This window comes from Canis lupus, chromosome 17, assembly GCF_011100685.1.
Source record: "Canis lupus familiaris isolate Mischka breed German Shepherd chromosome 17, alternate assembly UU_Cfam_GSD_1.0, whole genome shotgun sequence".
NCBI lineage: Eukaryota > Metazoa > Chordata > Mammalia > Carnivora > Canidae > Canis > Canis lupus.
In genome coordinates, this window is record NC_049238.1 from 46531063 (window position 1) to 46553470 (window position 22408).

Below are 22408 nucleotides of genomic sequence, written 5' to 3' on the forward strand. Positions count from 1 at the left end.
ATATCTTTAATCTGTTATTAGGCTATTGTGGCAAATATTCCAACAGAGCTATTTTGGAATTTGGGAAACTTCTGGAGGCTTCTGCATGCTGATTAAAATTGATATCCCATTCTGTTTTTTTTTTTTTTTTTTTTTTTTGGGAGGGGGACTCTTGATTTCAAGTGTACTTATATGAACAATCTTGTCAAACTGGAACATTCCTCATAATGGCCATTGTACTTTTAAATTGTCATTAGTAAGATTTTTCCATTTTTGTAGATATCTAAGACTTCTGAGACCTACACTTTTTAGTTATAAAATAAGCAGATGTGCCAGAAGGTGGCACTCTTAAATCTTTGGAATGTAAGGATCCCATTTCTTTTAGGTAAGCCTTGGGTCGCTCAGAGCAAAATTAATAATACCTATTAGAGATGTGTCACTGGGTTGAGGATTGTGTGACAATTTTTGTGTGTGTGTGTGTGTGTGTGTGTGTGTGGCATTTTTACAGAGTACCTCATCACATGGAAATTTTCTTGAGGTTGGCAGGTGACCTAGTGTCAATCTAACTCAATCTATGGCCACCTAATCCTAGCATAAGAGTCTTAGAGTTGGGAGACATGTGCAGCTTTTAAGTGTTTGACCGATACCCACCAATTTTGTGGATTTGGTGTTCAAGATTCCCATTAGCAATACCCTTTACCTTGTGTTCCCTTTAACAGAAGCCAGCGGTAACTTGGACAAGAGATGGGATTGTGTGCACCACCAGCAATTTCCAATGTGGTTCTGAAGAATGGGGAAAGGACCCAACAAATGGAGATTGCAGACTGGGATTCCAATCAAATGAAAAACTGCAGACTGAACCACCAGCAGTTCCCAATATGGCATCTGGGTACTGAACCAAGGGCTAGAGGCTTAGGTTCTGGTGGAACTATGTTACCTTAAGCTGACCTGTACTGGACTAGAAAGCCAATCAGATCAGGAGTTCAATGCAAATAAAGCAGAACTCAGAACTGAGAGGAACTTACCTATTGGCCTAGCTAATGGCAAGAACAGAAAACCCAAAGGATTTATGAGTAACAGTGCCTGTGTTTCTTGTTATACCCCAAACACACACAATTTTCCTTTGGATCCTGTCACTGCCACAAAAACTGTTAAAAAGAAAACAAAACAAAAAAAAATTCAATTCAGTTAATTCTAAAGATCTTATTGTCTTTATTGAATGATTCATGAATAGGGCAGCATTCGATCTAGGAGATAGAAAGGGACTCTGACAAGCTGTAAAAATGAAAGACTTATAGACAGAAGCGAGTGGAACTGAGAAATTATATTAGAAAAATGCAGACTGAAAGTAGCAAGGTCACTTTCCTTCAGGGGATGATGGAGTCTATCTGGCATACTACCTTACTAGTGCTGACCAGGTGATTCCTTTCTGACTGGTTTAAGATTCCATTTCTGGGAGTGGCCAAAACTGTAATTAAGTTAAATTATGGTTGGGTGATATAAGGCTTAGCATAAGTGACTCCATTTTGGACTTTTTGTCTTATTTTTTTAACACATTACAATTAAGCTGAGGTCTGGACATACCCTGCCTCTTCCCCTGGGTGAAGGGTGTGTGTGTGTGTGTGTGTGTGTGTGTGTGTACTTGTAGGTAATTCCAGGACAACTCTTTCCAGTGATGTCTTTCACACATCTGTTGTCACTCTTAATTCTCTTGGCCCTTTTATGCCCTCCCAGTATATTCAAGAGACACAGAGTGTAATTGATTTTTGACAACATCCTTGTAAAATCTGCATATGATTTGGTATCTGCTTGGAATATAGCTTCTATTAGATCTTAGTATTTCAAAGAAAACTTGCATTTTAATTGGTTATTACACCATAAATGTGGTTAACATCATGAGATTTTTCCAGTCCACTATCAAAAGCTGTTCTCGTGGCTTATATTGAAACAAAGGAAAACTTACACATACACGCACATATATATATATACATATATACACACGTACCACATATCCATCTTATTTTTAAAAAGTTAGAAAATACAAATAGACAAAAATTCATAAAAGATGAAATGAAATCCATCCAAAATTCATCCCCCAGGAAAATCTGCTCCCTATGTTTTATTTTGCCCCCATGCAAATAAAAATATGTACAGAAACAGACACTCTTAATCATCCTCCAGGACCTGTGTTCTCTGCCTCTACTCTATACATTATGGTCATCATTCCCTGTCAGCAAATATAAGTCATTTTAATTTTAATGGCAGCATGTGTTTTAGTCATGAATTTATTAATTTTTCCTGAACTGATCCTGTATCATTGAATATTTGGGTGGGGTTTTTGTTTCTATGTAAAAACTACTCTTCTATGAACAAATGATATGTGTATCATTTATGTTTGTTTCCTTAGAAAGGCATACCTCCTTCATTAACCAAATAATATTGCCTCTTTGGATGTCCATTTGCATTTCAATAGGTGTTAAGCCTTAAGCCAAAAATATACATTTCTAAAATAGAATTCAGGTATCAGTTAATGGGAAAGGGATAAGTTTGGGGAACATATTATCTGTTTATGTTCCTTGAAAAACCTTAGTATATTAGATAATTGCCTGTTATATTGCCTACTCATAAATCTGAGTCAAATTATTTATGTTATTTATAAGATAAGCTCTCCTGATTAATATTTTTGCTGTTAGTCTAAAACCAAGAAATATTTCTAAGAATATTCATTTTTCACTGATCCATAGCAATTCTAGATACTTAAGTAAAATTTGTTTGAACTTCTCACATCTGCTAAGTTAATAATCTTATCTAGCAGTCGTTTATTACATTGATTCATTCTTTTGGATTGTTCCAAAAATTATCTGCCAGAGCATTATGATAAACAAGTAAAGAAGAGAAATGAAATGGAATGTGATGCATCATTATTTTTTTTTCAAAGTCCAGTACAAGTTGAAGGAAAGTAGAGGCTTTTAAAATACATACTTCAGATCTTCATCATTTCATCCTTCCTAATTTTGAGGATATTTTGCAAATTTTAGATAAACAAAACAGTGATGTAGAACTCATATGCTTTTGCTTTTCTGGAAATGCACATTAGAAATAACTTGTGTAAGAAATTACATTATTAATGTAGATAATTTTAAAATATAGTGACTGCACTAAGGATGTCAATTATACTCTGAAATGATACTCTTATCTACATAACATTTAATGTCTCTTAGATGCCTGCACATTTGGTTAAAATAGTATTAAAGATAAGTACTTAAAGACTAAGAATGCACACTTTTAGAAAGTAATGATCTAGACTGTTCAATAAAATGTGCAAAATTGCAGAATGTATTTAATGATCAAAAAGTTAGGAATTTAAAAATAAGACCTAAAAGTTTAAAAATGACTAACTGTAAACGTGATCTAATTACATTTTCCCCTTAAATATGATTATTTCTCTATGTGGTTTGCTTAAAAATAATTAAATAAATAAAGGCACAGCAACAAAAACAAAACTGAAATTGTCTTTTGAAAAGAAAGATAATAAATACGTGATATGTACAGAAAAAAAAAAGGGCCAAGGCAACTTTTAAAAACTGCTAATTGGATAATATTTAGAGAGCCAGTATTTTACTCAATATTTAATGTCACTGAATGGAAATCCTTGTCATAAGCTTTTCAGACTATATACATATTATTGTAGAGAAAAAAAAAAGTGATCCTGTGCCTTTAATTTCCCTTTCTGAGAGAAGGAAGGCTGCACACCACTGACAGGCTCACTTGTTCCCGTCTTTAATGTGCAATCTGTTTTCTCCAGCGGAGGGCACTCAGTGTATCACAAACTCAAGCATTAGCACCAACAAGCTCTGAGCATCATCAGTCTCTGGAAAGCCTTCTGAATTAGACAAGGGCTGCCTCTCAGCACAGCTACAAAACACTTTAAACCTGACCAGCTAAATGGATAAACCTAGCCTGCATAGCTTTTAAACTGGGGTCTCATACAGCACAGGAGGCCTACTTGCTTCAAGAACTGAAAATCCAGAGGATGAATTGCTTTATCTGGGAATGGCAAAAGCCAGCACAATAAGGAATGCCAGGTATTCTGAAGATTTTTTTTCTTTTCTTTTCTTTTCTTTTTTTTTTTTTTTTCTTTTCTTTTTTTTTTTTTTTTTTTTACCTCTCTTTTTACAGAGAAGTTGGTTACCTTTGAAATGGGCTGTAGCTTTTTTGCACAGATTGCCAATTACTGCTGATGGGTCTCTGGTGAATTACACAATGGTCCTCAGAGCCTAGAGGCCCTCCCCCTCCCCCCCAACGGCTTCCTTTCCCTGCCCCCCCATCCCACCCCATGCTGATTTTTTTCATATATGTATATATATTTTTTGCCTGTCCTCTCCGGGGAAGTTTGTATGGGGCTTCTAGCTCACATGCCGGATCAGAATGGTGTGAATGACAGCCGCACTGTGTCATGAAGGTGGTGGTGGTTTCAGCACGAGAGACCAAATAAGAAGAAAGCTGAGAGAGGGGGGAACCGTTTTCGGATGACAAAGGATGGGTAAGTGAACTTTTGTTTCCTTCTTTGCAAAGCTGATCCTCTTGGCTTCCTATTCTCAGTCGTGGCATTAGCTGATAAAAGACGGGGAAACAGGCAAAAAGCAGCAGCCTCTGAGTTTGCCAGTTGACTCAGTATAGTTGCTATTATATTTTTAGATCATTTTCCTTTTAGTAGTTTTTTTTTTTTTTTCTAATCCATAAATGCATAACGCGGACTTAAACAGACTCTAGAGAAATATCTTTAAGGCTGTCTCTTGTGTGTGTGTTTCTACAGCTTGGGAATTAAGCATGAGATAAATACTGTGTTTGGTTCTATTTCTTGATAATATTAACCACGCTTGTATTTCTGGTCGCTGTCAGGAAGATTGTTAACACTTTACTGCGTGTCTGTAGGGGTGGGGTCGTTACTTTATCAGAGGTCGCACAAGGGGTTGTTTTATCTCTGAAGCTGTATCCTGAACACAGCTTCCAAATTTCCAGCAGTCATTTGCCAGTCTTATTTTTTCAAGTGTGACTGGCTTTTTTCCCCCCTTTCTCCTGTCTGGAAGAGCTGGAATGTATTTCAATGAGATTGTAGCTGGCAAGAGGACAGAGAGCAAGATCGGGTTTCAAATTAAAAACAAAACAAAACAAAACAAAAAACTGGTTGAGTAAAAGAAGGAGAGTTTTTTGATTAGAGGTTTGGCTGATTGCTTCTTGGTTAAAAATGAATATTTAAGAGAAATAAACTGCAGCACACAGGTTTTTTCCCCCCTACCGCTAATAAATAATAAATCTACTGTTGGCAGAGGAGAGAAGCCCCTTACCATGCTATGACTTGGAAATGCCAATACATTGCAACTTTGCAGGTTTTCTGAAGTTAATAGAGGTAGGGGAGGAAAAAAAAAAGTCAGTGAGAAATTTGAGCAGGTCGGGATGAAGGGGAGGAGGGGACTAGTCAGTCTACTGCTTTACCTTGTTTATCCCCCAAATTTGCAAAAGCAACTATGTTAAAAATAAGAGCAAAACTAATACTACACAAGATTATTTTGCATTTTATGCAAATACTTAATAAGAATCTGACAATCTTAACTTTGGACTGTTCTGTGTTACCAGTAGTTAGGGCTCTGAGCTGGTATATCACTGGGCAGGAGAGCCACAGTAGGCAGAATTTCCTGAAAACTGAGAGCATATATGCTTATTAACACATTGAGACTACCTCCCACTGTTATTAGTCTTCATACCATGCTTCATTGGCTGCCCATCCTAGTCCCAATGCCATTTTTTCGGAGCCCATGCATTGTTATTCCATTATGCAATAAGGATACAATTTCAGGCAGAGCAAACTTGGGTTACCTTGACAGCTTACTGAAGCTCTCTTGTCAAATCAAAGCCTGTTTGCTTAACTACGAAAGATGTACAAGTACGGTGTTTTCTAAGTCACATTTTTGCCATTACCAGAAGACTTGGTACTCTTCCTTTTGGTACTGATGTTCGACAGAGTGACTAGCCAAATATTGTTATTCCAGTGTTGGCATTAAGTGATAAGCAGGCTGTGTGCTCTTCAGTGTTGACGAACATATGAACTCAAGAAACTCGGGAAGGCTTTTCTTTAGTTCCACGGCACTGTGGTGATTTGAAAATCAAGGAAGAAAGAAGGAAACCTTATGATAGCAAATGTACAACACTGAAGAAAATAAGACTTCAAATGCTAAATACGTTATTTGTATATCAACTGTCCCATTGCTACACGAGATGAAATGCCCGATATCGGTAAGCTGGTGGTGATTTATATTAATAGTTTTACAATGTGCATTTGTCTTCTTTTTAATATTGTAGGTTTCCATTTAATTACGCAGCTGAGAGGCATGCGTGTGGTGCTAGTGCTACTTCCTACACTGCTGCTTGTTATGCTCACGGGGGCTCAGAGAGCTTGCCCAAAGAACTGCAGATGTGATGGCAAAATTGTATACTGTGAGTCTCATGCTTTCGCAGATATCCCTGAGAACATTTCTGGAGGGTCACAAGGCTTATCATTAAGGTTCAACAGCATTCAGAAACTCAAATCCAATCAGTTTGCCGGCCTTAACCAGCTTATATGGCTTTATCTTGACCATAATTACATTAGCTCAGTGGATGAAGATGCATTTCAAGGGATCCGTAGACTGAAAGAATTAATTCTAAGCTCCAACAAAATTACCTATCTGCACAATAAAACATTTCACCCAGTTCCCAATCTCCGAAATCTGGATCTCTCCTACAATAAACTTCAGACATTGCAATCGGAACAATTTAAAGGTCTTCGGAAACTCATCATTTTGCACTTGAGATCTAACTCATTAAAGACTGTGCCCATAAGAGTTTTTCAAGACTGTCGAAATCTTGACTTTCTGGATTTGGGTTACAATCGTCTTCGAAGCTTGTCCCGAAATGCTTTTGCTGGCCTCTTGAAGTTGAAAGAGCTCCACTTGGAGCACAATCAGTTTTCCAAGATCAATTTTGCTCATTTTCCACGTCTCTTCAATCTCCGCTCAATTTACTTACAGTGGAACAGGATTCGCTCCATTAGCCAAGGCTTGACATGGACTTGGAGTTCCTTACACAACTTGGATTTATCAGGGAATGACATCCAAGGAATTGAGCCGGGCACTTTTAAATGTCTACCCAATTTGCAAAAATTGAATTTGGATTCCAACAAGCTTACCAACATCTCACAGGAAACTGTCAATGCGTGGATATCATTAATATCCATCACTTTGTCTGGAAATATGTGGGAATGCAGTCGGAGCATTTGTCCTCTATTTTATTGGCTTAAGAATTTCAAAGGAAATAAGGAAAGCACCATGATATGTGCAGGACCTAAACATATCCAGGGTGAAAAGGTTAGTGATGCAGTGGAAACATATAATATCTGCTCTGAAGTTCAGGTGGTCAACACAGAAAAATCACACCTGGTACCCCAAACGCCCCAGAAGCCTCTGATTATCCCTAAACCTACATTTTCCAAATCTGACCCCACCCAGCCCACCCTTGAAACACCAAGCCCTTCCCCAGGGTTTCAGATTCCTGGCACAGAGCAAGAGTATGAGCATGTTTCATTTCACAAAATTATTGCAGGGAGTGTGGCTCTGTTTCTCTCGGTGGCCATGATCCTCTTGGTAATCTATGTGTCTTGGAAACGCTACCCAGCCAGCATGAAACAACTTCAGCAACACTCTCTTATGAAAAGGCGGCGGAAAAAGACCAGAGAGTCTGAAAGACAAATGAATTCCCCTTTACAGGAGTATTATGTGGACTACAAGCCTACAAACTCTGAGACCATGGATATATCCGTTAATGGATCTGGGCCCTGCACATATACCATCTCTGGCTCCAGGGAATGTGAGGTATGAACCATGATCCTCCTAAAAGCATTTCTACTGCGGGGAAGGAGAGGTAAATGTTTGAAGCTCTAGAGGTGTCTAATCACTAGAAAGATTAATGACCCCTTTTGCTTTTGGGTTTTTGCTCAGTGTGAGAGGTTACTTAATTAAATTACAACCACCAGGAAATTGACTGTTTTTTTGTTTTTGTTTTTTTAATGGTTGAAACTTGAAGGAAGTTCATTCAAGGATGAGATTAAGTTGGAATAAAACACTATGTTAAAACATCTGTTTTTTTTTAACAGTTTGTATACAGGGGTTGGACTTAAAAACACACATATACACAAAACTCTTTTCATTCTAAAATTAATGTCTGGTTCTTGTTGTTTGACTTCTGTAATGGAGTAAAGAAGGAGGGGCCAGCTTAATTTAAAAACAAAGTGATTTTACCAAAATTCCAGGAGGTAATGAAGATTTAAACCAAAGAGCAATTTACCCAAGGGTTGATTTTGTTGTAAATTTTTAGTTATACTTAAAGCATGCAACAGGGATCTCACAGGGATAACTGTTTCCGTGTTACTTGCCATTTAGTTATATACCAGCATAGAGAATGTCAGAGGCCTATTGTGTAATTGTATTAGGCCCTTAAAAGATGTCTTTCTTCTTTCCTTCCTTCCTGCCTTCCTTCCTTCCTTCCTTCCTTCCTTCCTTCCTTCCTTCCATTTTTTTTTATTATTATTACTGGACATATATCACTTTTCATAGGTTTTCTTAAGTGCTGGCTATTTGTATGTAATCACAATGAAACTTAAATTCCATGTTTTGGCTATGTCCCTGGTAACTAAAATCAGGTCATGATATTGTGGATGATTTAGCAATAACATAATGACAGGCATAACAGGGACTGTTTGTCAATGTTGCTGTCATCCCCAAAAGAAATAATGTGTATTCTTGTTAAACTTATCCAAAACTAAGTGATACAAATATTTATAAATAAAGAGAGAGAGAGATTTGAGTTCCTGGTATTTCCCCTTTCTGTAACATTAGCTTCAAATGAAGGCATTCCATGTTACATTATTTTCATTTTCATGAGAGAATATGTTTGGATCCAATTTCTGATCATTTACTTTTAAAGATCACTTACACTAACATGCGTAGGAGTAGAGAATAGTCACAGATTTCCAACCTGTTGATAAGTAGTACTGGATGCAAATTGTTCTTTGCTTGGTAAAGTTGATCAAAAAGTACAAAGACTGTGACTGCCAAGGCCTTGTTACTAGAATAAAGTAATGGAGAAAGAAAGTTCTGGCAGTATGTTGTTTTAATATTCAATTTTAGATGGTTAGTTTTTCAGAGGAAAGTTTTCATGAGTATTGCATGAGTATTTCTCCTTTTATTACTAGTTATAACAGTTGGAAAAAATAATTTGCTCTTTGATAATATATACCCAATCTCTCTATAGTCCTAAAGGCAGATGCTAATGAAATGTTTTCAGACAAGGCACTGAGTTTAAATATTCTCCAACCTAGTAGAATTTGAAATACTGAGCTATTCTTGAGAGTTCATTTTCTCCTTTTTGTATATGATTGAAAATAAGAAAAGTAATCCCAGATAATAAATCCCTAAAAAAAACCTGTATGAGCAATTGATATTGAAATTAAAAAGAATAAAAGATTTTGTATAAAAGTCTTAACAAGGCTTGATGCTTTTGTTGCAGGTTGATATTTATATAATATACATGAATATTAGTAAAAGAAGTTCATCCATCTTGTTTTATTCTAGGTTCTCTTTATATTTTGAGATCCTCTTAAAGGCTAGTAACATAAAAAAGAAAGGAAAAATCCAGGTCCATTCATTCATTTTCTCTTGACTTTTGTCATAGAAAAGTGATTTTTGTTTATAATAATCACCAAGAAAGAAGAAATATTTTTTTTTAAGAAGAAAGATTCTTAAAGAACTAGGACTTGAGTATAGTCTAAAACTTTTCAGAGACCTTTAGTTCCAGAGATTATTCTTTCAAAGACCTTAGGCTTTATCATGATAGGAAGAAAATAAAAGCATGTTTTATTCCATAAAAATATGAGTATGTCAAAACACATTTTGATATTATATATAGTTTGTAGTGGGGAGGTTATGGTCATGAAATTGCAGTGGTATTATTATTGGAGATGAATGTGGTGTTAAGACATTAAATAACGAAGAATTTAATTAAATATTGTAATGAAGAAAGTTGAAATGGCAACCCTGCTGAAGTAGATCAAAATCTCCATGCCATAAAAAGTGGAAAGTGGTAGGCTATACATCTAAGACCATTAACTCAAGGGGTCCAATAAAGCTACATTTGAGAGAATGTTAACTTGTTTTGAAACACAAACACATCAGAACATTGCAGCAACCACTTCTCCTTTTTATAGGATGTTCAATCTATTACAGTTATAGGTAGATACAAGAAATGAGAAAAGGCAAATTCTTAGAAATTATGATTGCAGACATAACTCCCCCTTATGTCTTTGTCACCATGGAGTAAAATTTCTCCTGTTGAGAAAGTGTCTCTACAAAATGAAGCCAGGAGAAAGAAGTGAATTGTCCAAGTTTGTGATTTCTTAGGAGTATAGAGGTATGCTGAGTTGTAGTCTGGTGTTTTTGTAAACGTCACATATGAATAGCTTAGAAAAATAAAGAGTCATTAACATTTATAATACAATTTTGTGAGGTAGGCTTTTTCTTTCAATTCAAAACACCAAACTCTACCCAATAAAGCCATAAATATTTAATTAGGAATCTTAGCACTAAATGCTAATTTTCTAAGACAGTGCCTTGAACAAAACCTGCATTAAATTGAAAATTCCACTTATACAACTGTTACATTTAGTTATCATGATCTAAATATGGTTAAAATATTCATTTTGTCTATTCCTTTTAAGAAGGAAATAAAAATATCAAGACTCCTAATTAGAATGGTGTCTGTGAGCTAACATACAAATATAGCGTTCAATAAGTGAATAATTTGGTTATATTCTCTGTAAGTTTTAGTTTTGAAAATTCCACATGCACATTTGAGGCTAATACTTTGAAGAAGATAATTATAATACCTTAGGCAGTAAAAATCTCTTATATCTATAAAAGAAGAATAGAGTAGATAGTTGTGAATAATTAATATGATATATGGCACAATTCTAATAGATACATACATCTTAATCATGGTACTTTGAGTGGAGCAGTGTGCTTGGTTGAACTGAATCATTTAATTTGTCTGTCCTCAATATGTGCTTAGAAAGAACTTAAAGCCAAAAGGAAGCTTTGCCTAAAGCTTAGTAAAGTATTATTAAAAGAGAAAATTGCCAAAAAAGAGAGAAAATTGCAATATGTACTTTTGAAAATAGTTTGTGAAACTTTGCATAGCTTTATCTCACTAAAAAATATTTATAAGCATTATGAAGTTACTTTATTCTGCCTACCAGATTTTACTTAAAATTTATACAGAACAAAGTTTTTGAATGCTTGGGTTTTTTTTTGTTTGTTTGTTTTCTTGTTTTTTTAAATATTTTATTTATTCATGAGAGACACAGAGACAGACATAAGTAGAGGGAGAAGCAGGCTGCATGCAGGAAGCCCCATGTGAGACTTGATCCCAGGACTCCTGGATCACTCCCTGAGCCAAAGGCAAACACTCAACTGCTGGGCCCCCCAGGAGTCCCATGATAGCCTGGTTTTTCAAGGATATGTTCTATCAAATGAAAATAGCAAGGACCTTTTAAAACTAGTCATTGTGACTATAGGAAAGAAGAGAACACTTCAAGTTTGTCTTGCAAATTAAAAAAAAAAATGAAATTGGTAAAACCTTAAAATGAATGAATAAATGAAAGTGGTCTCTAAAGAAATCCTCCATCCAAAGTATTTTAAAAGTTAACTAATTGAAATATAAAATTTAATGATCTCATAATGCTAAGAGTGCTGCCATTAGGAAAATGGGAGTATAGGAGACATTAGATATATATTTTCCAATATTTGATATTTTAGTTAAAATTCTTCAAAATCAAGTAAAATATAAATATAATGGCTGTTATTGGGCTTACATTATTTCTTTTACTGCTGTGCAGTGGGTGGTATAGACCATTTCTAACAGTTTATTTTTATTGAATGTATTATATCAGATCCAAACTATTGATTTAAGAGGGATTATTATTTCTACACTTCAGATATTGGCATTTTCAACCATACTAGATGAATTTCCAAGAACTAAAAAGCATGTTCAAAGAGGATTTGTAAGTGAAGCAGGCCCAATATCCTTCAGTTTAATTTATACTTTACCAGTACAAAAGTATAGAAAATAAACTTCATTTTGGTGGCTTACTACTGCCGTGTTATGTCAAAATGTTATAATTGAAACTCTACTTTGTACATTCACATGAAGTATATTTATGTGTGAGAATATGTGTGTGTTTGTGTGTACACATGTGTACGTGTTCATATACACAGAGAAAGAAATAGATTTCCATTAAAATTCCTGTCTATTTTAGACATTTGAAATATTGGTGAAGGAATCCTGTGTTATAATTACCAGAATTTGTTAGTCACGAATATACTTTTTGATAAATGTTGAAATCTCTCAAAAATTATTAGTATCTCATGTCTAGGTAGTCTTAATGTTCTTTTTCAAAAAACAGAATTTAAACTACACATTGCCATTTTTGGTGTGACTTTGGGCTAGTCACTTCATATCTCTGTGACCCATCACTAAATGAATATATGTAATTAGCACAATATATCCCAACTCAAAGCATTCCTCAGACTACTAAATTTTGTAAACTCCCAGCAGTCATTCCCAGGACTAAAAGAGCAAAGGATATGGAGGAAAAAATGAGTTATTTATATTCATTGTCAATGAGAAAAGAAAGAACTTCTCTAGTTAATAAAAATTGGCATACTCAGGTGAGGAACATTATAATTTCTTTATGCTTGAGGGGAAAATGTATAATACACACGCATGCACACATATGCATACATGCAAGCACACACAAAAATTTTTATATCTTTTAAATTCTGGCAAGTAACCAGTTATTTTGAAAACATTTAAAATATGACTGATTTTTTAAAAACACTATTTTCTGAATTTGATTAGGTTAAAATCTATTTGTGAATAGAGTTTTCATTAGAATCTGCAAATGGTAATCGTAAAGAGTGACAGCTTCCAAGAAAGCCTGACATAGTTAATTTAGGAAAGATTTTAAACTGATGATAAGGGGTTTAATTACCTTTTTTAGAATAAGTTTGCATTAGCATGTCATGGACAAAATTTTAGTAAGTTATCAAATTGAAAAGTCTGACTATGCTATGGTCAGGAATGTACAGCTTTTGACATACCCCAGTAATCTTCATATGATTTCAGAATTTTTCTTCTTGACACTTTTCTATATTGAATAAAATCTAGTCATCCTAGTTCTCAGGAATTACATTTATAGATAGCTTTATGTATTGGGAGTTGCTCAGTAATATTAGCATTGGGGACTTGGTGACTCATCAGAATTTTCATATCTCTAGAGTTTCATGAATCACTAAATCAAAGTGAAACACTTGCAACCTGTAAATCAGACAATGGGGGAGATTTGAAATATTTGTGCATATTTGAATCAGTGAAAAGCATGGAAGTGATGTTATATTTTAAAAATTAAAATTGCTTTTTATAGTACCAAAAGAGGTCTCATTCGTCAGGTCAATTTAACAAAATCTCAGTATTTTAAAATGAAAGAGAAATTATGAGGGTATTTTTCTTGGCACTCCATAGGCCATTAAACATTTAGCTGTAAATTAAAGAAAGTTGAGAAAAAGCACATTATTTCCTGTGGTATCAAAATCACTGGCTTTTTAATAAACTGCTTTAATATGCTTAAAACTTCTCAATATATGCAAATGCTATGATTCATACTCCTGCTAAATAGTTTAAAAAATAATGTTTTCATTGTCAAAAGAAATTAAAGTTAAACAAATGTAGAGGTAGGAAAATTGTTTTTTAAGAGTAAGATGTTTGACTTTAAGCCAAATCTTACATACTTATCAACTTAAGGTTTGGGAGTGAAAAGCCAGCAAAGCTGATATCCATTAATGAATGGTTAAAGGAATTATGAAAATATTTTTTAAAAATCAGAAATAACTTGTCCAAAAATTATCAATAAGTTTGACTAAAAGGAAAAAATTGAACAAAAACTGTTGCCTCGATATCAAATAAGTAGTAAACACATGCATAACTAAATAAGATTGTGATATTTAGCATTATTGTTTGCATAGGGCAATGAGATTTTATATTTTGATATTATATAAATGGTGTTCTTAAATATAAATACAAAAGTAACTGAAATATAATTGTGTTTAATCAACCATGTGCAATTAAATACCCATATACCCCACCTAAATATTTCTGAAGTGCTAAAATGTATATTGCACACAAATATTAAAGTAATATATATTACAGTCTTCAATAGACCCTGTTCTTTATTACTTGTCCCATTCATATGAATTGCCTCAAAAGTAAATATTTGGGCATGACATTAAAAAAATTAAAGCCATCAAAATAATTTTGTTTCTTCTGTCATTTATCATGGTTGTTTTCTGAATCTTTGGATGTCCATACTACCATCTCTTGGAAAGTTCTATTCTCTCCTTTACTTCAGTCTTTATATTTACTGAATTCTCAGACCTCAAAAGGGTAAAGATATAATCATTAAACCTAGCAAGAAGTGTCATCTTTTTCTTTTCTTTTTTAAATGTAAATTCTTTCTGTGGAAGAAAGTAAGATACATTACACATTTTTATCACATTGGTTTTAAAGAAAAATTTAAGGTAAAGGAAAACTGTACTGATAAAACAAAATTTCCTGCATAAATTTATGTCATTTTTACCTAGTATTTCAGTGGTTGCAATCTTCAAATCCCATTGAGTTTAAAAACTTAAAGAAAAAATTATGCTTTATTTAAATATTCAATGCAGGCAAGCTAAAGTGGATTTGTTTAAGAAAACTCACTCTTTTTTAGGATCTCATAAGTGAATATATACTTCCAAATAGGAATGTGTATGGTCATGACTGATTTCACTTTTGGGTCATTTACAAGGTTAGTGCAGAACTATATAGACACGGACTTTGGGATAGCTAATAATATAGACAAAGGAAAAATACCTGAAGTTATTTTATTTAGTCAGTTCTATTTAATTCATATCACAGTATATTTTCATTTTAGAATAATAATTTTGTTTCACTGTCTTCTTTTAAAATTAAGTATCATCATATAAAGCATTGAAATTACACCGATTTTTTAAAACCAATGAGAAAGTCTTTGAGTTTAAATTCTGTGCTTGTTTTTAATTCCTCCTTCCTCCCCCCAAGTCACATTTACTGAATCATCAGTTCTTTCATTTTGCCTAGTTATCTAGTTATTTGCAAGGGTAGGAATTATTGAAAGTTGATTTCTTGTTTCCTTTAAGTACCTCCTATTAAATGCATTTTTGTTCAACTGAAGCCCTGAAAATATTGCTTGTTTGTTGCAGCTTAAATTTAATCATGATGCATTTCACTACTAAGTTTTTGATACTTACAATTTTAAATTGACACCAATATTGTTAAATATTTCTAATAAGACTTAAAAAAGAAATAGAAATTAATTGTGTCTGAGTCTTTTTTAGTATGATCTCCACAGATGAAAAATTGTTATTTTCTTCTGTGTTTATAGGTCTGTAAAAGTCTTAGCAGAGAGATCAGCCTTAAAGTACTTTAGGTTGATGGTCAAACCATAGTATGGACCAAAATTGCATTGGTCCAATGGTTAGATCAAGGGGTGAAGAAAAGGTCTGGGAGACTTGAAACTGACTCACTTTACTTCTGTAATATTGGACAAGTAAATATGTATCTGACCTTTCTGTGATATAATTTTTCCATCTATTGAACTGGGATAATAACTTTCCAACTAACTTGTTGAAATGATTAATGAGCTACTATTCGAAAACCACTCTGAACTCCTCCATAAAAAGCTTCAGTGTAAATATAAATGACTATTAGCCATAAGCCCTACTGTCTACTGAAAAATGCAAAATACATTGTGGCTGTATTATTTTCATTGTTATTATTAGTTATAATGATGGTTATAATACTCCCTGATGTAGAAACAAGTGTTGTGGTTACATTTTTACTAAAGTGAATAATAAACCTGACCTTTCAGTCCCTTGTCTGAGCTGTAATTTAGTTTGGGTACCAGACACACTAATATATAAATAATACCTCAGGATTTATAAAATACTCCCTTGGCTGAACATTTTATTCACATTTCAAAGAAAGTAGCATTTACAGTTCTTTTATTAGTATTAATTCTAAGGAAGAAATGGGTTATAGAAACAACTTATAAATTTCCATTCTGATCAAGTATTGTCCTTCAGTTCATTTTCTTAACAAGTGGAGACAATTTTAATTTCCCCAAAGTGTTTATGCATAACAAGAAGTTAATATATATTTTTCAGAAGACCTGATATTTCTCTAGCAAAAATACATAATATTTAATGCTTTGATGTACATAAATATTTATTGTGGTTGAATATAATATGAGCATTTATTTTTGAATAAATAGATTATTATATAATTCCTATTTTTGTCCCCATACTCATAATATATTTTAATGTGAAATACTTTTCTTTTTGAGTTTTCCCATGGAATACCTCCTGTGATCCTATTGTGTGCTGTGAAATAGAGGGCACTACTAGTGCAGATCCTTAACAAAAATAAATACCCCACAGACAAAAGACAAAATTTTATCTTTCCTGGAGAAGGCAGTAAGTTATTTTCTTTGTGATTGGAAAAGCAGAGTTATTCCCAAATGAGGATTCTTCCAGTCATTGAATATGTCTCTTCCAATTATCTATTCTGGAACTAGGGATATAACTACAGGATGGGACCATGGATCCACTGGACCTGAACTAAACTCCATCAATCACCGTAAGCCCCTAATCTAACTCTGGGACCACAGTGAAGTTTTGAATCTGCAGGAATTAGTATTACTTCCAAGTTAATGTCCAGTAAGCCCCCAAAACTATTATGGCACTTTCCCCATTGCACAGTCACCTTGGTAAATAGCTGTTTGTTTCTTTGGGAATGGTTAGGAGAAAGATTAAGAGTATACCTTTTGACAATGTAGCTCCATCTTTCCTCAAAGGGATCTGACCTTTCACTCAAATGTTTCTGAATCTGTAAATTGGCTCAAGTCTGAGAATTGATTATGGGGCCATGACACTACTTTCATGACTCAACTTATACTTCTCTTCACTTGACCTAGATCTGACCTACTTATACTGATCATGTAGGAATTACTACAAATGTACTTTTTTTCCTAGGGAACCCATGTTCAAATAGACAATTCCATGGGTCTCTTGAGTCAAATATTTTGATGACCACTTTGACTATACTGTCTCCTATGGTAACTGTGCCTATCTTTTCTTTGGTAATTAAGTGCTAACATTAAACCCATGCCACCTGGGGATCTCATGTTTTCCCGATGAAACAGGAATGCCAATTCAGTGCTAGCTATTCCCACTGGTTTCTGATATGCCACAAAGAGTGACTACAGAGTCATTAGCTATGAACTTACTATTCTCAAACTCTTTCCCCTCTCCAGTTGCCAGATAGTGAATCCATTTTATACTCTTTGGATATGGTCTACAGAACTCTAACCAGAATATTTTTTTAATTTTTGAGATTCACTGCTTAGATTCTAATCTTGAAATTTGAAGGATAAAATAATGTTATTTATCAATATAATATTTTAATAACTTTGTAAATCTTAATCTCTTTGGCTCTCTGTCCACTCATGGTTTGTGTTTCCTCAAATGACTGGATGATAAGAGATGACTTTAAATCAATATTCCAACTTTATGCTCTTTAAATTTGACATTCCATCCTCCTTGAAAATGTATATAAATTCTTCACCAAAAAATGAAGTTTGGCAAACATCATTGGCCTATTGAGATAATAGTATCCATTCTCTTACTGCATTTCTTACTGAAAACTTATTGGAACATAGTTATTAACTACATATGCAAATATAATATTTTATCATTGTTATCAGAATAATTCTACTTTATAGATACTAAACAATTTCTGAAATATGAGATATAATTTTGTGTGTTAACCTGATGTATCTTATTTGTTTTCCAATATTTTCTAATTATAAATGACTACTTCTTTCAAAAATTCTGAAAACATGAGGTTATTTACAAAAACAAAATAAGTATAAAAAATTTTCACTATGCAGTGATAATATTTTTAAAATTCTTCCATTTTACTTATATGTACAGGTAGTGTATTATAAAATTAATTTGGCGCTGAAAACTGTATGTACAGATTTATATATTGTTACTTTAAGGTTCACATTTTGTGATAAATAGAATCACTGCTTAAAATACTGTGTGTTGAAACTACATTCCTGAAATATGCCATCTTTTACCTAAGTCGTCTTTTTTGTTGGACATTTATGCTGAATTGTTTTTACTGTTAGAATAGTTCTACAATGACATCTTCGTTTAGGTAGATTCCGCGAAGAGAAAATACATAGCCAAAAGAATGAAAACTTTAAATTTCTTAAGTCATATTGCTACATTATCCCCTAAAAATATATACCTATTTGTATTAACACATGCATTGCTTAAGATTTAACATTTCCCCACATACACACCAACATTATATATTATCTTTTATTAAACCAGTTGACACATTATTTTTAGTGTTTAATATTTACATCTTTAACCTTCACGTGTTAGACTTTTTGTTGCAATATTCTGTGTTGTTTGGATATCTTATTTTCAAATATGATATATGAACAATCCGTGAGGTCAACAGTATTTATTATGTTCTCTTAAATTGATTTTATTTTTAGAAAGGTCTTTCCCATCTTGTATGTAAGTAAACATTCACTATGTTTTGATCATTTCCTCTATAGGTTTATTTTTATATTTAATTCTTCAATCTACCTAAAAAATACTTTAATATATAATGTGAAATATGGAACTAATTTGTTTTTTCCTCACTAAAGAATTACAATTTTGTCAGTATGTTTTACCTTATATTAATGTAAAATTTTCATATATCCATGTCATTTTTGTGTTTCTATACTTTGACCATGTATTCACTATTCTTGTATCAGAAGCATATTTTATGCTAGTATGATTTTAAGATATATTTTAATTTTTACAAAGGAATCTTCTACTAAATTCCACATATATTCTTAAAAACTATCTTGGTTATTTTTTGCTATTTTTATTTGAAATTAAATTTTACATGTCTCTCTTCCTCCACTCTCTCTTTAACCTTTATCTTCCTGAACACACACACACACGCACACACACACACACACAGAGTATTTTGACTGGGATTATATGGACCTATAAATAAATTTGGAAATAATTGATATCTCTACTGTTGTCAAAGTGAAATGTTAAAAAAAAAAGGGAAATGTTATGGATAACATAAAAGTGGCATAGAGCTCAATTTGCACCACCTATTTTTGTGTCTCCAATGAAGATGAGTTGATTTGTTTTATTTTAAAATTCTAATGCATATATAAGACCATAAGTGTATAGATGCATATAAAATTATTATCAACATTTTAACAAGTCCATTAATTTCAGGAGACAAAAATAATTTTTTTTTAATTTCTAGTTCAAACATAATTTTGTAAAACATTAACTGTGTTAACTTTCTAAGAGTTAAGATTTCTTATTTTTCTATTTGTATTGGCTAAATCTAGAATATCAAACAATTACAGTGATTTTAAGCAATATTTTTTGTTCCTGATTTAATGGGACTGCCTTTTGTGTTCTTTTCCATTTCATCATTCAATTTGTTCATTCTCCTATTTATTACACAAAAAATGTATTGTTTACCTATATTGATAGGTGTTAATGCTAGGCTCAATTCTTTTGTTTACAACAGCAGATACAATACTTTGTTTTAGGTAAAAATTATCACAGTTTTCATTATACCTATAGTCTTATTTATAAAATACACATTGATCAGGATGGACATTACGTTTCATTAAATGACGTTTTTTTTCTCTTTTTGTGAGGCATATCTTTCCCTCCCACCTTCTAGTTATTGGCTTTATGAATTGCATATTTTATTTCCTATTTTTAAATGTTATTTGCATTTCTGGAATAAATTAAGGCATTTCTTTCATAACATTCTTTCTTAAATCAGCTCTCATTGCGTCTACCTTTATCTTGCTTGCAATCTTAAAATTCCTGTTAATTAATAAGGCAGGATAGGATGGTCGATACTATTCCCTCTTCATCAGTTGAGTTATATTTAGTATTATCTCTTTTTCTAACTTTGAGATGGTTAAAATAATATAGACATTAACTTTGCCTTGAAATTTGTAAAACAGGCAATGAAAACTCCCTTTGTATTGTCCCTTTGGGGATATAATACTGAGAAAACATAGATTCTATTCAGATTTGTTTGCCTTTTGCTGTCCTTGAGTCAGAATTTGGACTTACAGTTTTCTAGAAAAAATACCCGTATTATTGAAAATGTAACATATATAATGATTTTTATTTTATGTAATAATTATTTATTCTTAAGCATCTTCCCTAGTCATATATTTGTTCCTTTAGTCTCTATGGACCACCATACTAAAAGCTATAAATGAGGCAGGTGAGTATCTTTGTTGCATATTCCTATAATCCAGAACAAAACCCTCAAATCGTTAGATATTAGATGCACATTTTCGTTAAGAATGTAAATTCCTTAAAGATACAAAATTTCTTTAGTCTTTTTTAATATTTTAGTTGTTAGTTTATTTTTTTCATAATTGCTAAGGATTATTGGATTTACTGCTATTTAAGAAGAACGGGAAGAGAATTACCTTCAAATTATAGGGAATTATATCAGTTTTCTTTTTCCCAAGGAATTAACATCGCCTCTGAATGAATCCCTCTACCAATAGGCTCTGATGTTCTAATGATAAGTTTTACCTTATCATTCTGATCTTACCTTTTACTTTCTCATAAAGCCAAATTATTCCTTTAGTCTGATCAGGGTCAGCAAAATATTTCTGTAATGGGTTAGATCGTAAATATTTTAGACTTTGTGGGCCATATGCTTTTTGTCACAGCTACTTAACTCTGCCATTGTAGCATGAAAGCAACCATAGAAAAGATGTAAAGGAAGGTCACATCTGTGTCCCAATAAAACATTATTTACAAAAACAGGCTACACTCTGGCTCGTATTTTACAGTTTGCTGACTTGTAATCTGGATCATTATCATAGGCTTTTAAAGACCTTGGAGTCTTACCCTCAAAATAAACTACATAGAATTGTCTCCTAACCTGATATCTTCCTTTTTATTGTCCTTTCTTATTCCTCCCCTTCATGGAAAATCTTTCTAAAAGATTCTACCCAAGTCTACCTTTCCTCATCTATCATTTAGTTCTTCAACCCACTACAGTCTGTCATCAGAGCTGAAAGCCATCAAAACAGCTCTTGCTAAGTTTGTCACTGACTTCATTAACACTAAATTTGATGGCTGTTTTATTCTTGCTTTACCTTGATATCTTAACGTTCAACACTAGGCCTTTTCATCTTCAAATGTTCTCCTCCTTGGAATTCTATACAGGGGCTATTCCCTTTCCATTTTATCATGCTCCTTTTTCATATCCTTTGTAAACTAAATATTATGTTTTCTTTATGGCTTCATCCTTGCACTTTCTCTACAACCCTATATTCATTCATTCTCTCCCTCTCCTTCCTCTACTCTCTTTTTCTTTCTTTTTATTTTTAGATTTTATTTATTTATTCATGAGAGACGCACAGAGAGAGGCAGAGACATGGGCAGAGGGAGAAACAGGCTCCCTGCAGGGAGCCCAGTTGAAACTCGATCCCAGGACCCCAGATCACGACCTGAGCCAAAGGCAGACATTCGACAACTGAACCACCCAGGTGCCCTCTAAACTCTCTTTTTCTTTCTGCATGAGAGAGAAATAGACAGTGTACTTTACCATTTTTTTCTACTAATAAAGTTATTCCTTAATTGTGTGACCTCTTCTCTGAGTTCCTTACATCTATAACAATTTTCTATTTGGCATCTGACGTCAAAATATCTATACTGTAACGCATTTCCAAACTAAGTCGTGATCTTTTCTTCCAAGCCTGTGTTTTTCTCAGTGGTCCTTGTCTTGTGAATGAAACTATACATTGCTGCAAGTCAGAATCCAAGGAATCACAACTGACCCCATCCTCAGCCTTACACTCCATAAAAAAAAATCCATTATGAAGTCCTGCTGATTTTGCCTTTTAAGAGTCTCTTAAACCCATCCATTCTGTCTTCACTAGAGCCACATTTTTGTCCTGTTTAGTCTCCATAACTGATCTCTTGCTCCATTGGATTTATGCTCTACTTTGCACACAGGTTCATCTTTTAAAATGAAAGCTGTTCACATCATTCTTCTCCTTAATTTAAAGCTATTTAGTGGAGTCCTGTTCTTAGAATGAAAATGAGAACATTTAACATGACCTTAG

The 22408-nt window shown here is 33.3% G+C and overlaps 1 protein-coding gene across 2 annotated transcripts in view; it reads left to right on the forward strand.

Moving 5' to 3' along the window:
• Positions 1 to 3788: 3788 nt before the first annotated feature.
• The window catches only part of LRRTM4 (leucine rich repeat transmembrane neuronal 4), a 706237-nt gene continuing 687617 nt past the window's right edge, over positions 3789 to 22408 (forward strand). For both annotated transcript variants that reach the window (XM_038561617.1, XM_038561618.1), the window contains exons 1-3: positions 3789 to 4064; positions 4372 to 4522; positions 6340 to 7886. In XM_038561617.1, the coding sequence (XP_038417545.1) occupies positions 4519 to 4522; positions 6340 to 7886 (1551 nt within the window). In that variant the 5' untranslated portion in view covers positions 3789 to 4064; positions 4372 to 4518. The remainder of the gene's footprint in view (positions 4065 to 4371; positions 4523 to 6339; positions 7887 to 22408) is intronic.